Below are 15693 nucleotides of genomic sequence, written 5' to 3'. Positions count from 1 at the left end.
GACGCAAATGGACTGCAGAGGGCACTACCAGCGTTGGTGGAGGATAGTGGAATAAAATGACTTGAATGAACGTTCTCTTGTCTTATATTTACTCCTGCAGAGGTTGAACAACACGAGTATTTCACTTTTGTACAAAAATAAGTCGTTTTGATTTATTATTTTCATTTTTTTACTCAGTGTAATCGGAATTAAATGTGGACTTTTTTCACTTTATCTTTTTGTTGTGCTAGATGACACTTTTTGACGCATGTTAATTGAAAACAATAAGAATACAATCTGTCAAGGTCGAAGTTCAATACGCCTTCATTTCGTAATGCATACAAGAACAATTGTCAAGAGCCAAAAAAAGAGCAATGTTTGGTCAGCGGGCGGAAGCTGTGGACGGATATCCAATTATATTGAAAGATTATCAAAACAATAACAATACAGTACAAAGCCGGGATGTTACAATTACTCGATATTACAGTTAAGTGCAGTATTCAGCGCTACGGTTAATTTATTGTAACGTTTCCTTTATACCGTCAGAAAATAATATGACGAACTATAGTTAAGCCCAAAACTCAAACGGAACGAAAACAAAGTTACACAACCCTGGCGTGTTGCATTGTTTATGGTCCCTGCAAGTTGCAGGGACCACATGAGAGAAATGAGAGGCCTGATTGGGGGAAATGCAAGAGTTACTCCGTCTAAGAGTGTATTAAATTAGCCGTGTGGGATCATTTTGGCTGCAGAAGAAAATGAGTGAGTCATCGTGGATGTCGGCTTGCCAGCATTTTATGCATACCATGAAAATGGGGTGAAAGGAGGAAATACATCCACATGCGAGACAACCACTCGACACTATTCGCCAAAGGTAAATACAATTTAACTACGTAGATTAAATTATGTCAATGTTTTCGTAATTAACATTGAATTGGTAGGAAATTAAATTATAGTGTGTCATTTGCAATAAGCACTTAGCATTAATTCCTTTTACTTTCTCCCATCAGTGAGTAAACCTTGGGCTTGTGCTTTCAACACTATTGGATGTGTGTTTCTTTCTTTTTTTAAATAATTTGTGTCATTGTAATTTAAACTATATTAACGAACCAAATAATAGATGTAATATATTATAATGTGGCCACAGTTAAAATTTAGTCAGACAACTAAATCAGAATTGGCTGTCTAAATTAACACTGGTTAAAAAATACTTATAAATGCACACTTGCTGGAGGCCGCTGTTATAAATTCTTTGACATCTGTCGGTAGCCAAGCTTCTGTGCTTGGGTTTGTTTTTATAATAATAAATAAATAAATAAATAAAATATCCACAGTGTCCACTAAGACTGTTAATGTTGGTATTTGGATTTATTGGCTTTTCTAAGAAAAATGTGGTGTTACTTCTTTTATCACACAGTTATAAAAACTTACTTTAATGTTTTCAATGTTTGCACATTAAGCCATATTGTAAAAATCCCACACATTCTGGTCAAATAAGTACATGGTGCTGTAAAACAAAACATCTTGTTTACTGATTTTGTTCTTTGTAAACAAACTTTACACAATAAACTGAAATCAGTTCACTTTGTAAAAGGCAATTTAAATGTTCACAGGATCGGGGGGGAGGTAATGCTTTTAAACAAAGTAAATGAAAGAGGGGAGTCATGTTGGGACAGATGCCCACTGCTCACCACCAGGAAATTAATGATCAAATGTTTTCCTGAAAGATGTTTCTTTCTCCATACATTCAGTGGATCTTCCACTTCATCAAGCTCAGACACAAACTTCCTTCACACTCCATCTGTCATCTTCACGTTGCATCCTGTTATATTTCAAAACTTTACTTGAATCCAAACACAACATTTCCTATAGAATTGTGATCTCAGTCTCTCGGTTCTGATAAGCCTCCTCTTGCATCTCAGTGTAGAGTTGGTCCATCTTCTGAAACGCCAGGAATCCCTTTTTACCTGCAGATGGATTAGGAAAAAAGTTGAATCCTTGAAAAAAAAAAAAATTGTGAAAGGATAACATGCAGAGAAGAAGCACATTTATCTCTGTACCAAATGAGAGGATGGTCTCTCTGGCAGTGCTACATAGATCTTCATCCATTGATCTCCACAGATCTGCAATGTGGTCCACACTCTCTGTTGCCTGCCACAGATATATTTGAACATTTAAATCATGTGAAGTATTTCTTTACCTAAATCTACACATATTATATTTAACGATACATATTGTGCAGAGTGGACTTTGCTGTAGTGGAACAGAGTGTCTGTCTACTACATGGGTTCCAGTTTCAATACCTAAGTACATATGATATCAAAAAGTATGTGACCATAGTAATCCCTCCCCCACATTTACCATTTAAAGGTAAAGAACCAAAGAAACCAACTTTTAGAACAGGGCTATTAAGCAGGTGTGTAAAGAATCTTTGCTGATAGAAACTACAGTACATGTCTGTGAGTATGTGGGTGTTGTGATGTCTGTCACTCACCCGGAGGCATTTCAGAGCCAGACAGGAGCTCTGCTGGATTTGAGTGTCAGTGCTTTTCAGACTCTCAGTGTAGTAAATAACTGCCTGCAGAAGAAGCGGAACACAAAGACATTTCACACTGTTAACATCAGACACTAACACCTCAATGTCAGTTTTCCTCCGTCTTGTTTTCTGCCTTTCTGTCTCCTCACTCTGCTGTTTTATATTGTTCCATATATGGCAATTATGTTGATTGTCTGGTTAATTAATAACCCCTGGCAGGTGTGGGTGCTGTCATAGTTTTTTTTTGCTTTTGTGCAACATATTTAGTATTAGTATGATTGTGCTGATGCTTTATATGAAAATATAAGGTGACTCATCAGTTTAACTTGTGACATAAAGAATTAAAATTATATTAAATTGTAAGATTCATAAGAATACCCGGCCCAAATAGTAATTCATACTAGGGTTTTTGGGCAGCTATATTGTGGGTTGTAATCCCGGTCATGGCAGAACATGCTGTATTCAGCAATTATCAAAAACTCTCCCACTCACTGTGGTGTTTCCTAAATGGGTCAACTGTGAAAATCATTCCCCTAAATAATAAGCTTCCTTTAAGGGAATGAAAAAGTCCAGAAGAACGCCCTTAATAATAAGGGAATGAAAAAGTCCAGAAGAACGACAAAACAATATCCAGGATAAATGTGATCAGTCGTATAAAGCACCCAGTCTTGTACTTAGCTGTATGAAATGAACCAGTTGTATCTGAGTACCAGGTTCCTGTACCTTGCTCCTGAAGGCCTCGCAGCTTGCAGCTCTGTACAGACAGGTGGTAGCAGCTTTGCAAACTTTGTGGTTGGGGTCGACCTGCAGGGCAGCGATAGTGTGCAGTGTACATCTAAGTGGAAGGAGCTCTGAGAAGGTCCTCCCCCTCATTTTGTTTAGTGCTCGCCGTCGTTTGGGGCTCTTCAGGGCAGACAGAATGTGTTCTGAGAAAAGAGTGAAAATCAGACGATCACAATGGCAGCTTGTTCTTTTATCTCTGATCTAAGATTACAATTTTTATTTGATTTTCCTTGATTTTTAAGTCCACTATTTTGTGTTTCAAAGTGCAGTAAAATCATATGCCAGCTTTATTCGAGCTCTGACTAGTCCTTGGATAAATGTAAGACCCCAAATCTGTTTTTCAGATGTTTCACACATGCTGTGCAAATGTAGACAATAGTTTAAACAGATATTAACACCATGAGCTTAATCGATACCCTTTTATCTCTTATATAGACATAATTCATTTTACTAAAGTTGACTTACCCTACCAGGAAAACTTCATAAGATGTTTTACTTTGCAATGATTTAAATTTATTTGTAACAAACAGATGTTTTACTTTACAATGATTTAAATTTATTTGTAACAAACTAAACTCTACATCCTGACTTTAACCAAAGCATCACAAAAGAGTCTGAGACTCAGTACTGGCCATAAAAAAGCAACAATGCCAGGAATTGTCCCGAAAAAGCAGCACACACACACACACCAACTACAAAGTGACAGTAACATTGACAGATGGTCCAGATTTTTTTTAATACGCTGGAATTCCTGGAATGTTTTCAAATTTTGTGCCTCCCTAGATGAACTAACAGCAGAGACACATTACTCAAATGCAAAACACTCACGTACACTCACACTCACTGTACATAAATACAGAAGTGAAGGAACATATCTCCTAATCAACACATGTTTAATTATGTCCCATTTTCACATGTTTTAAAGTCAAGCAACTCATGGTCTAATTGGACAATGGCTATGATTCATCTCTAATTGATTTCAAACATGAAACATGTTCTCTTATCTCATTTTTTAATACACTGCACCTTCAGAAAAGTTCCCATGTTTTTCCTTCAAAGTATCCCTTAACAATGTCCCTTCACATTTTCAGCTGAAAAATAATTAAAATAACACACGACTAAACCATAAAAACTATCTTTAACACACTCACAAAAAGCAATACAACTTTATTACTTCATTTAAAAATACAAGAAAAATGTGATCAAAAAGCCATACTGCAGAACCACTTAACAGAACACCAGACAGACGTTCTGTTACTTATAATCCACGTGCATTTATTCACAATACGGAAGAAGAAACAACTTTGTAGGTCACCTGGAGCAATTATAATTGTCATTGGTTTTCCAGGACGTGAGGGAACCCAGTATAGGCCCTGTTTCTAGTGAGGTCAGTTGGTCTCTGCAGTGTTTTACAGTATTACTCCCCCCGGAAGAAATAAGGACACCCCTTCCTTAGAATAAATGTTTGTCTACCTCATACCATTGGCTGGGTTTCATACCTTCTTTGGAAAGACGTGAGATGTGATCTCCCATGTTCTGGATGCTCCAGCGTTTCAGATACACAGACATTTGTAAGAGAGTGACTCTGTCTCTGCTGCAGACCTGCCGAGGGCTTGGCACAATGGGACTCGTGGCCTGCACCTGTTGCAGAAGCTGAGCAAAGACTGCAGAGAGGACACAGACCTTAATTCTTATCTGCTCGTAGTGCTGTCTGAACAGGCTGTCTTAACGGTCAACATTAAAGAATGAAGTTGCTGAGCTACCTTTTTCTGATTGGCCAGGCTGCTTGGCTTTCACTTTGTGCGTGTAACGTTTCCTCAGTGCCCTTGTGAAGCTGATGGAGTCGCAAGAGAAAAAGGAACTGCTGTCGCTCACACAGTCCTCCCAGAACAACAGAATATCTCTCATTCTGTGGGCCTTAGGAAGTACTGTTGAAAAAAATCAAACAGTAGGTGAAAAATAGGGATAGCATTTTTTTAACCAAAACTCTATAAATGGAATTAATCGTGAATTTTCAACCAACCATCACAAGCAGAAATATTATCGTTCTTCTCCAGCAGCAGGTAACTAACTCTGTCCAGAACCTCAGCCTGAAGAGACATTTCTTCCAGCAGGTCTCTCCTTGAGGGGGTGAAGTCGGTCACTCGTATCATCTGTGAAAGAAATAAGAAATTAGAAAGAAATACAAGAAGCATATTCGTTAGTTCACTGAAAAGTATATCTTTAATTGATCTAGAATAACAGTACAACCCAATGGAACATTGTGGCTCCATCCAAGACAAGGGTTTTATATCAACCCGATCTCAAAGCCGGGGCCACTAGGATCAATTTCAGTGAAAATTTGAGGTTCAAAGTTCATTTTTTGACGCCAATCCTACATGGAACAGCCATCTGTTTAACATCTGCAGACATGTTGCATAACGCCTTAGAACTTTACACAGAATGGCTTTGAAACGCAACTGTAAGTTAATGTTTAAGGTTGAATAAACTGGAGATCCACAGCAAACCATGGGTTGACACTCCTTAGGACCTCCACCAAGTGCCTCGATTGGAGCTCCTCCACTCTGCAGTGACATTTCATAGCAGTCTTTCCTCTGAAGTTGTCAGAGACGTGACATGAAGTTTTTAAGCCTTTTACATACCTACTCTAGCACACTGTATCTGCCTAACCTTTTTGTTTAAAAAAAAAAAAAAGACAAACAAACAGATGTCTTATGAACTGTTTGTACCTGGAGAAGGATGACACATAAATCCAAGTGGGTTTCCAGAGCTTGATCAAGACTCCAATTCCCTGAAGTCAGAGGAGCAATAATCAATTCTTCTTCAGAAACGGATTGACTATTCTGGGAGACAAGGCCAAGGCTCCTCAGAGTGCTCTGCTGAAAAGAACCGAGGCTGGAGAAGAGAAAAACAAAGTACAGTTGAGCTGCATTAGATCACGTTTGTCAAGCTGGATTCTTCCAGTACTTACCCACTATCTTTAAGTCTCAGGCTGCCTAAACAGGATGTGTCATCATCTGCGTTAATGTCATTTGACAAGAAGTCAAAGCTGCCCAGGACTTCCTCCACAGCCAGAGTCTCTTCTGATGAGGAACGTCTCAACAGGGACAGGTTGTTCTGTGGAGGACAACGACTTCACTGAAGTTTTGAAAGAAGCTCTGGGGACATCTCTGAGGGTATTGACTAAAACACACCATTGTATTTATAGTCAGTTACCTTAAGTATGGTGGCCAGGTGTAGTATCTGGTGATCCAGGGTTCTCAACTCCTTTTCTGACAGACTCTGATTCTGTAATAACTTCTCCAGCTCAGAGATCAGGCTTCCCAGCCTAAGGGCCTGGGCCCTGCGTTGAGCACCACTCATTCCTGATCTCCCCAATGTGGGAGAAGTCATTGTGAATGGAGAAGGAGAGGCAGCAGGAGTCTCAGAGGGTGAGGCTGGGGTGGAATCATGAGAATCCTGATAGAAACAGGAAATGATTCATGATTTTGTTGAGGTCCTTACACTTGCCAATTTTCCCTGCTTCACTTCCTTTAAGATACTATGAACCACTTACATAGTTTTTCATTTTACATGTCACTAGTTTTAATTTTAGGGCTGATCAGTGGGACGGGAGGCTCTGAGGCTTTTTACCTGCTCCATTGCTTTACTCTGTGCCTCAGTATCTGAGTCTGCAGCCATGTTTTTTCTCAGGATGTCAGGAGTACTGGACCTGTGTCAGAGAGGAATACATCACTGGGGTTACGTTAAAGGGAGTACAGATTGCAGCAGTGAATGGTTTTAAGTGGTAGTGCAGGTAGAGTAGAAAATACACGGTCTACTTCCTCTTCTGTCGGCTGTCTGCTCTCCATCTCACCAAATGCCTGCCTGCTCTACAGTTACATCATCATCTTCATGTCCTTTATCCTTGGATTTTCTTGTTGGTCTTCCTGTTTTCCTTTTTCCTTCATGTCCAACCTGTCTCGACCTTTCCTCTCTGACTTTAGCTACAAACCAGTCAGTTCCCTGATCTGTAAACTCTGGAGCTACTGGCTATGAATGTTAGCACAGGTATAGACAAAGGCCTTCGTGTACAGGCCATTTAGAAAAAAACTGTTACCTTCATTTAGTTCTCTGTTTATTGACTTAGTGCAGTGCACACGCCACAACACATATCAACATCGTATCCTCAGTTTTCAGCTTAATTCATTATCTCATCTAACACATGTTCAAAAACAGGGGCGTCTAAAAAAATTAAATGTATTTTTCATATTTGGTACAATCAACAAAAAAAAAAAAAAAAAAATTGCCCCGGTTGTCGTAACATAACTCAGTTGCCGAACAAGAGACAATACCACCCAAGCAGCAAGAGTGTGTGGCGTCAGTTTGGCCTCAGCACGTAACAGGTTATATTGCTAAGAACTACTGTCTGACTTTGCGTTGTGCTATTTCTTCTATTTTTTAATTTCATAAATCAGTTTCACAGCCCTGCTCTAAAACAATCATGTCATAATGAGAGAAAAGTGAAAACAGGACAAACGTTTTAATATCGTAAGTAACACAACTATAACACTTAAAATCTTGTAGCCAACTGAAAAGGCTTCATCAGCAAAACTACGACGGTGGTGTCACCTCTGCAGGGCACGTATCGGTCCTGTGGTCCTTTCTGTTGCTGTTTTTGGACTCTCCATCACTCCAGTCCATTCTTCCTCATCTTTCTTCTCATCCATCATTGTTCTCTCACTCTCCTCCATGGAGCTGTCCATGAATCCCTCCTCACCCATGGAGAGCTGAGTCTGACTCCCCACCAGACTGGGTCCCTGACTGGGACTGAAGGGGAAGCTATAGGCCCGTGTTAGACTGTGAAAGAATTATTATACTTTGTATTATAATATGTATTTTGTACACATACACTCTATGCTCTATTTGGGCAGCGATGTAACATATGCTATAACTATATACCAAAGTCAAATGTTGTGACACTAATTATAGTTATATAATGACTTGACTACATACCTGGGGGTGTAGGGACTGTTGGAGCCGTGGACAGGGTTGGACAGGTAGCCGAGCAAAGACACACCTCCTCTGTTGTGGTGATTCTTAGACACAAGTGACGGGAGAGAACCTTCTTCTTGGTTTCGCAGTTCACGCATCAGGGACTGACAAGGAAAACAATGTCACAAAAATGACATGTTCATTTTGTAATTATATATTTACTTGTGAGTGAGGTATTATGAAGTTCAAGATTTAGTTAAGATTTGAATTAAGGTTAGAGTCGAGGGCTATGTATTGTCTATGTGGAGCTTAGAAAGCACAGAAGAGTAGTGTGTGTGCATGTGTGTGTCTGTGTATACTCACTATGTAATACTTCTCAGTGAAGGAGGGTGTACTTGGTGCTGTCCAACTGTAAACTGAACCTTTCCTGCTGGATACTGAGAGTCTGCTCACAGACAGTGGCCTCATCTTCTCAGCATTGTCAAATGGGCTGTTGATGCAAAAACACTCGTGTCACAAACATTTACAAACTTGACAACACCACCTCCTGTACAATTTAAGTAATACTCCATACTCCACTGTATGACCACAACTTGGTATTTATAAAGTCCTAACTTCCAGTGTTGTTAGTTTCCACACAGTATCGCTGCATTTTATTGGCATTTTTTGAACTTTTTGCGGACTTATTCACATCTGTACCTGCTGCGAGACCAGGGGAAAATACTCAAATGTGTTTGTGCACGTTTTCAAAGCTTTGTGCGAAATGTGCACTCTGCAGTCAATCAGCTGCTTAGTGACAGCTGGCTGAGATTAGAGGCACTGAGAAGGTGGAGGACGAAGACAGCAGCAGCAGATTGTGGAGTTTGTCTCTCTGTCGGGTTAAAATAATCCAGCACTTCACCGTCTTTGTTGTTTGACTGCCGAGAACATGTGGCAACTTTCATGCTGTCAGAGGCTTTAAAAATCAAGTGGAGGAAAAAACAACACAAGATTGTGTGAAACAAGTACGACATTGTTCTCTGGGATGTGACTGTTGTGAATGAGAGCTGAAGAAAATGTTTTTTATTTTAAAAAAATGGTAGAGAATGAAGAAAACAGCAGGTTGTTCTTGTTGTCACTGGCTTTTTACATATGGAAACTCATTTCATTGTTATGAAAGAATGTCATTATTACACACGAGAGACAGAAAATACTTTATTGTCTACTGTCTTTGTTTTCCGAAAGGAATGTGAAAAAAAAAATTGAATCAGTATTTTATGGAGCAGCTGCACCTGTCAGTCATGCGTTTTAGCACATAAAATACAGAAAGGCGTGAAAATACTGCAGATGGCTCTCTTTTCTCTAATAGGTTTCTCTGCAGTATGATATGTAGAATATGCAATTGTTTTCAGTGTTTGAATATTGACCATCTTGACGCAGTACTGTGAGTACCTCAGGCGCATACTTCAACTGCTGTGTGTGTGTTTGTGTCACTGATTGAACAGTTGAACAGTGACATGTGTGTGGGAAACATTTCAGAATCTGATTTATTAACCAAATTTGTGAACACAACATGGAGTTAGGCCTGGGATGATGATCAATAAATCCATTAATCGAGCAATAAATGAAAATGAAGTTAATAAATTTGCTGGCCTTGATATATTGCCATGTGCATGTGTGTTTGTTTTCCTTGTCTCTTGCTTATAAAAATGCTGGATGACAAGAAAGTTCACTCTGTGCATCGTTCTCAGCTCCTGGGCACATTTGTTTTATAGCGGAATGAGCACAGTGAACCTTTTTGTCAATCATCCACTTTTTATGGGGGGAAGCGGAGCCGCGAGAATACACACACAGTATGCCGAATTTGTGGTAGCAACAAAACTAACATTTCCACAGACAGTCGGTGTTTGACAAGAGTGTGAATGTGAGGTCAGTGCATTATTACTTCCAAGTGACTTCCAGCTGCAGTTTGATGGTTCCCAGCTCCGTGATGTCCACCAACATCAGCTGCGGCCTCGCCACGAAAAAGTCCACACTCGCACATGTTACCATGCCAACCAGGAGCCAACCCAAACCCTTGGCCTCCATCACCTGACAAAGGGCAGCAAGTATTGAGTCATACTATACATGAGTATTACTATAGTGTTGAACTATATTAGATAATATGAGGGAACATGGGAAAACAAAGATAAATATACAACTATACCAGTTAAACAGGACTATAAAATATAAGTATTCTAAAATACACATAGCCCGTTCTTTTTAGTTGTGAAAATGTTTTATCTTTTTAATTGTTTCGTTGTCCACTCTTGTTATATCTGCTGACCTTAATCTCAAAGTTGTGATATATGTGAGGCAGGAAGATCATCTCCTCCTCATCCCAGGACTGTGTGTCGTCAGACTGGATCTTGCCTCTGATCTTCCACCTCTGACGACCCAGCTGCACCACCACCTGGTCATGTGACACGATTCAAATACAACAAATATAACCTCATCTGCATGTTTACCGATTAAGACGGTGCTATTTTGCTTCAGGATTAGATTAGATTGAACATCTAGAACCTTCTAGAAAGACAAGGACGACGCCCTTATCGGTTTAAAATCAGCTTCTGTCTCTAGTGTCGTCACTGATTTAGCTAAAAAAAAAATTTTTTGTCAACCACATCTGTTTTATGTCTTTTGACATAAACATAAGGAAACTCACCTCGTACTGGTCTCCAGGGCAGAGTCGAGCAAACCCGATCAGACCTGCAAACACACAACACATGTTCAATAATTAGAAAATAACCCATGAGCTACACACTGGGCTCTGATACTACTTCAACTACTGTGTATATGTTTGTGTGTGTATGTCAGAGTGTGTGTATGCACCTTTCATTTTGATGTGTAGCTCTCCAAGAAGGATTTCCAGCTCTCCCTCCATTGCAGACATGTCCTGCAGAGAGGAGCGACCGGTTAGAAGAGGAATGTTAGAGAAAATCCATTCATCTTTGGATAAATGCCTTTTCACCTAACGCCTGTTCACACTGATGTTAAAGGTCATGTTCATGTACTGAGCACCAACACTGGAGCCTTTGTGGGTTTCTGTGTTTAACTCGAGCAAAATCCCAGCACAATGTCAATTGCTAGTTCAATTCATGACAAAGGCAACAAAAACAGGGAACCGGCTGTGTTTTTACTAATGTTTCAGATACATAATAAAGAACACCATTTCAGTACCTGACAACTCAACGCAACAAAAGTAAGGACAATAAATAAATTATACGAAGAATGGACAACTCTCCACCACACGATATCTAAGAAAACTAGGTGAAGACGGAATTCTTTACACGGACGGAAAAAAGAGACTTTGTCTGAAAGAATGATTTATGCTGAAACTCATATCAAAGTTACAGAAGCAACAGAGCCGAAGACCCCTTTTTTGTCTTCTAAAGTCAAGACAGTCCAGTGGCCTACGTCTTAACCTCTTCAGATTTTGAGACCCTTGATTTAATGGGATCTTATGAAGGAGAAAAGTAAATAAATAAGAGGAAAGAAGATCAAAACCAGATGTAAAGAATTAAGCTACAGAGAAATGTGCTGTACGACTGACAGACACGTAAACAGGAGAGGTTGAATGAATGAGTTGTCTCCAGTTGATTCTTAGCCTGTGGCTACAAACAGCAACGTCAGTGTGAGGCAGTGACTCACACACCACATTATTTCTTTTGGCAGCAGTTAAACCATTTGCGGGCCTTCAGCTCTGTGGAGATGATGGACGACCACATCCAAGATCTGTCACTGACAAACTTTTACTTATTAAATATCACTGAAAATCCAATATCTACCGTCAACCATCTTCTGTGGTAACGACACAGTTTGGTTTTATAGGCGGCAACAAAATCTTCTGTTTTATGGGGATGAGAAGGAGATTCTTACACTGCCTCTGTGAGTACGTGTTTGGTTTACTGTCTGACAAAAGTGGTCACAGCTGCAAGTCCCGCACTATTTACAATTCACATATAAATTTTATGCCTTTTTATGATACTGGTCATTTTTCTTGGACTTGTTGTGTTTGGACCGTGGGAAAAAAACAGAACAACTGGACATTGAGTTTCTGAGTCAGGACACAAACCAGCAACTTTCTTGCCACTTCTCCAGCTCTAACAATTCAACTTGAATAAAAATATGAGTTATGGCAAAGTCATTTATGTTTGAAGAAATGCTAAAGTTCAGTGGTTCTCAAACTGTTTCTACTCTGTACCACCTGAGAAAACACTGAGCTCTCTGAGTACCACCATGATGACCAACATTAGAATATACTAGCATAAACAGAATATAGTAACATAAACAGAAAGATGTTTATGTTTACATGTTGTATAAACTGTGCCTGGTATGTTTCAGATTTATTCAATTGAAAATGTAAATGTGAAAATATGAATTTTCCCCACGTACCACTAGAGAGCACTCGCGTACCGTTGGTGTTACACGTACCACAGTTTGAGAACCACTGCTATAGTTGGTTTGTAGTCATTTTGAGTAATAACGGCACCTGCAGGCTGTGTCTGTGGTTACGGTTGAGCTCCAGCAGACTGTCCCTGGAGGCTCTGGTGGATGGGGACAGAGAGAAGGCTCTCTTCATGTTCACCGCCCCCTGACACAACCTCCACTGGATGCAGTAGGTTTCATACAGCTCATCCACCTGCAGGGAGGTCAGGAACAGCAACGGATCGATCAGTGATCAGTGAACCAGCAGCATAGTTTTCACATCATCAGTTTGACTGACGAGAATCTCATCAGCTTCTCCATTCAAACCTCCACAGTTACCTTGCTAATCTGAAATTCTAGGCGCCGTATGTGTCTTTCCAGTGCTCTGATCTCCTGTGAGAACAAACAGAGGAAACCTTTGATGTCCCTTCTTCTTCTGGATCTATACTGATTAATGAAGGATTTTACATCACGGTGAAAAGAGATTACCTTTTCCAGATCGTAGAGAAAGGCCTGCAAACAAAGAAATGACATCATCACCATCACTGTTGTCATTGATTACATCATTGGCTTCATGACAAGTGAAAATACATTAAGTTTATTTTCAGCCCCTCCCCCATCCTGTCTCCTCACCAGTCTGGAGTTCCTCTTGGTCTCTCTCTGCTGTGACACCAGGAAGTCCATCTCAGCCTGGTGACCCTCCAGATACTGTCTGTGTACAGTCACATCACAGAATCATTGCATTCACCGGGAAATCCAAAAGTTATCAGTGGTTAAACAGCCACACTTTACGGCATGTTTATTGTTATTGCCGTGACAACTACGCAGAAATGGACAGGTTTATTATATCTCTGTGTTAAAGGCACTCGTAAGTTACAAGGGCTGATTAATCACAGTGTAGATGCTTTTTAACTACAATTAATCATGATTTATAGAGATAAATTAAAATTCCAAAATATCACTAAATTACTAATCCAAATAATGGCATTATTACAATGGAATAATGCCAAGAAAAATATACAAAGGTATAAGTGAAAATGTAGCTTCATAGAGTCAACTGTTCATCTTGATGGGTCTCTCAGACTGTAGTTTCCTAAAGAAGTCAGTTTTTTTTTTTCAGAGTTTTCCATCTGTTGTGAATTTGTACACTGTTGAGTTGGTCACAGTTACTGCAGGTGAATCACAGCAGTAGTTCCACAACAATGTAAATTCCCTCTGGTCTACGTACTTGAGTCCTTTACGCAGCGCCTGAAAAACCCTGTCCACTTGCTCCGGCTGCAGAGACCAGTTCCCTCCTCCCCCCCTGACAGGAGACAGGTGCATCCTAGGTTTGCTGCCTGATGTCGATTTAGAACGAAGAGAGTTCCTCATCGACGACGTTCTAAAGAGACAGTGACAAAGATGATTTAGAATGAGTGATGCTGTAGAAGCACCTGTCTGTCTTTACAGTCACAAATATATCCCCATGTACTCGACAGGAATGTCAACAGGCCCTGAGTAGAATCAGAATCGTTGAAGCAGCAAAACATCGTACAACAAAGTTACAGTGTTATTTCCCAGTGTAACCAGTCATACAGTTAAATAGAATAGGAATTAAACATGGTAAAAAACAAACAAACAACTAAAGCAGACCGTCATTAAATCTGTGGCTTTAATTCTTGCAGAAATAAATCTATAAGGGAAACAATTGACCCATTGTGGCTGCTGTATTCACAAGGTAAATACTGTACCACTGAAACATCCTCATGTTGTTTTGTAAAAAAATCACTTTAACATTTCAACGACATTTTCTAAATCTGTCGCATTCAAGACTGAAGTAATTACTTTACTCCAGTCTTGAATGCCTCAGGTTTTCATGCAGCTGTAGTGTCTCTGACTAACAAGCTGCCAGGTCTGAGAAACACCACATAAATCCAGTGGAATTAACACTAAATTCATTTGTCTCTCATAATAAACCTCTGGTTTTCTAAGATGTAATTATGGACTTGGCTGTAAAAACAAAAAGGCTTTTCCTGGAATGTGTGTGTGTGTGTGTGTGTGTGTGTGTGTTTGAACCCTAGTCCTTTTCACGTTTCCTTCACCATCAAACATCTTTTATAACAGCAGTTCCACTGGCTGTGTGTGTGTAGTCTGGTATAGCTCTAATTGTGGGGACACTTTGCAGCTCTCATTGAGTGAGTGTGTTTTCAAGGTTTAAAGTCTTTTTTGGACCTGGATTTGAATTAGGGTCATCTTAGAGCAGGGATAAAGATATGGAATGGGTTGATGGTTGAAATACACAGGACAAATATCAATGTGTCTCTATATGTAACATATAGATATTGTGTATGTATCTAACGACTACAAAATGTCAGTGTACACAATGTATGGACTTGGCTGTAAAAGGGTTTTTTCTAGAATTTGTGGGATAACTGCCCATGTGTGTGTGCACGCACGTTTGGTGTGTGTGTGAGAGACTTTGAAACACACAAACAGGAAGTACATTCCAGTAAATGCCCTTTTTTAACTTGACATTTTGTTCTTTCTTCTCAGTCTCTTCCCCATTAACAAACACACATCTCACAGATTTGCCCAATATATTCCCCCCATGAGGCAAATGACACTTTTTGTTACTGTATTAAATCTTAAAAAACACAATGACTGACTATACAGTAAATAATTTCATTTAAAGACTCACAGAAGACGACATGAGGACAACATCTGTCAACAACTACCATTTCCCAGAGTTTCTTTTCATCCTCGTATTCTCCAGAATCAAACAACATTCTGTTTTTATTTAGCTATGTTGTTCAACGCAGATGATTTTTCACGTGTATGAAGTGATTAATTACAACAGTGTTGTAGATATTTTGGGAGGAGCCGTACTGGAGCTGTCACATGACCATCTTGCCCAATTCATTAGTATTGTGAGATGGTGACATTTTGATCCCTGTCAGTTTCTTGTCATGTAGTGTATTACCGCGTTGTGCCACAAG

At 39.7% G+C, this 15693-nt stretch overlaps 1 protein-coding gene across 4 annotated transcripts in view; it reads right to left on the bottom strand.

The window, feature by feature from the left end:
* Window positions 1-1328: 1328 nt before the first annotated feature.
* ripor3 (RIPOR family member 3) overlaps window positions 1329-15693 on the bottom strand; it is a 30447-nt gene continuing 16082 nt past the window's right edge. For 3 of the 4 annotated variants that reach the window (XM_025059837.1, XM_017036968.2, XM_008320896.3), the window contains 23 exons: window positions 13947-14099; window positions 13352-13430; window positions 13208-13231; window positions 13058-13111; window positions 12783-12932; window positions 11123-11186; window positions 10956-10999; window positions 10578-10703; window positions 10197-10342; window positions 8636-8762; window positions 8294-8436; window positions 7910-8137; window positions 6932-7010; window positions 6515-6757; window positions 6270-6415; window positions 6028-6193; window positions 5322-5451; window positions 5062-5226; window positions 4798-4962; window positions 3239-3441; window positions 2474-2557; window positions 2040-2130; window positions 1329-1946 (listed from right to left, as the gene is read on the bottom strand). In XM_025059837.1, coding sequence (XP_024915605.1) covers window positions 1846-1946; window positions 2040-2130; window positions 2474-2557; window positions 3239-3441; window positions 4798-4962; window positions 5062-5226; window positions 5322-5451; window positions 6028-6193; window positions 6270-6415; window positions 6515-6757; window positions 6932-7010; window positions 7910-8137; window positions 8294-8436; window positions 8636-8762; window positions 10197-10342; window positions 10578-10703; window positions 10956-10999; window positions 11123-11186; window positions 12783-12932; window positions 13058-13111; window positions 13208-13231; window positions 13352-13430; window positions 13947-14099 — 2911 coding nt within the window. In that variant the 3' untranslated portion in view covers window positions 1329-1845. Of the gene's footprint in view, window positions 1947-2039; window positions 2131-2473; window positions 2558-3145; window positions 3442-4797; window positions 4963-5061; window positions 5227-5321; window positions 5452-6027; window positions 6194-6269; window positions 6416-6514; window positions 6758-6931; window positions 7011-7909; window positions 8138-8293; window positions 8437-8635; window positions 8763-10196; window positions 10343-10577; window positions 10704-10955; window positions 11000-11122; window positions 11187-12782; window positions 12933-13057; window positions 13112-13207; window positions 13232-13351; window positions 13431-13946; window positions 14100-15693 lie in introns of those variants that run through there. The other variant, XM_025059838.1, reaches the window with a different exon arrangement.

The sequence above is a fragment of the Cynoglossus semilaevis genome, chromosome 11 (assembly GCF_000523025.1).
Source record: "Cynoglossus semilaevis isolate Cse_v1.0 chromosome 11, Cse_v1.0, whole genome shotgun sequence".
Lineage (NCBI taxonomy): Eukaryota > Metazoa > Chordata > Actinopteri > Pleuronectiformes > Cynoglossidae > Cynoglossus > Cynoglossus semilaevis.
This window is presented reverse-complemented; position numbering and strand designations above follow the sequence as displayed.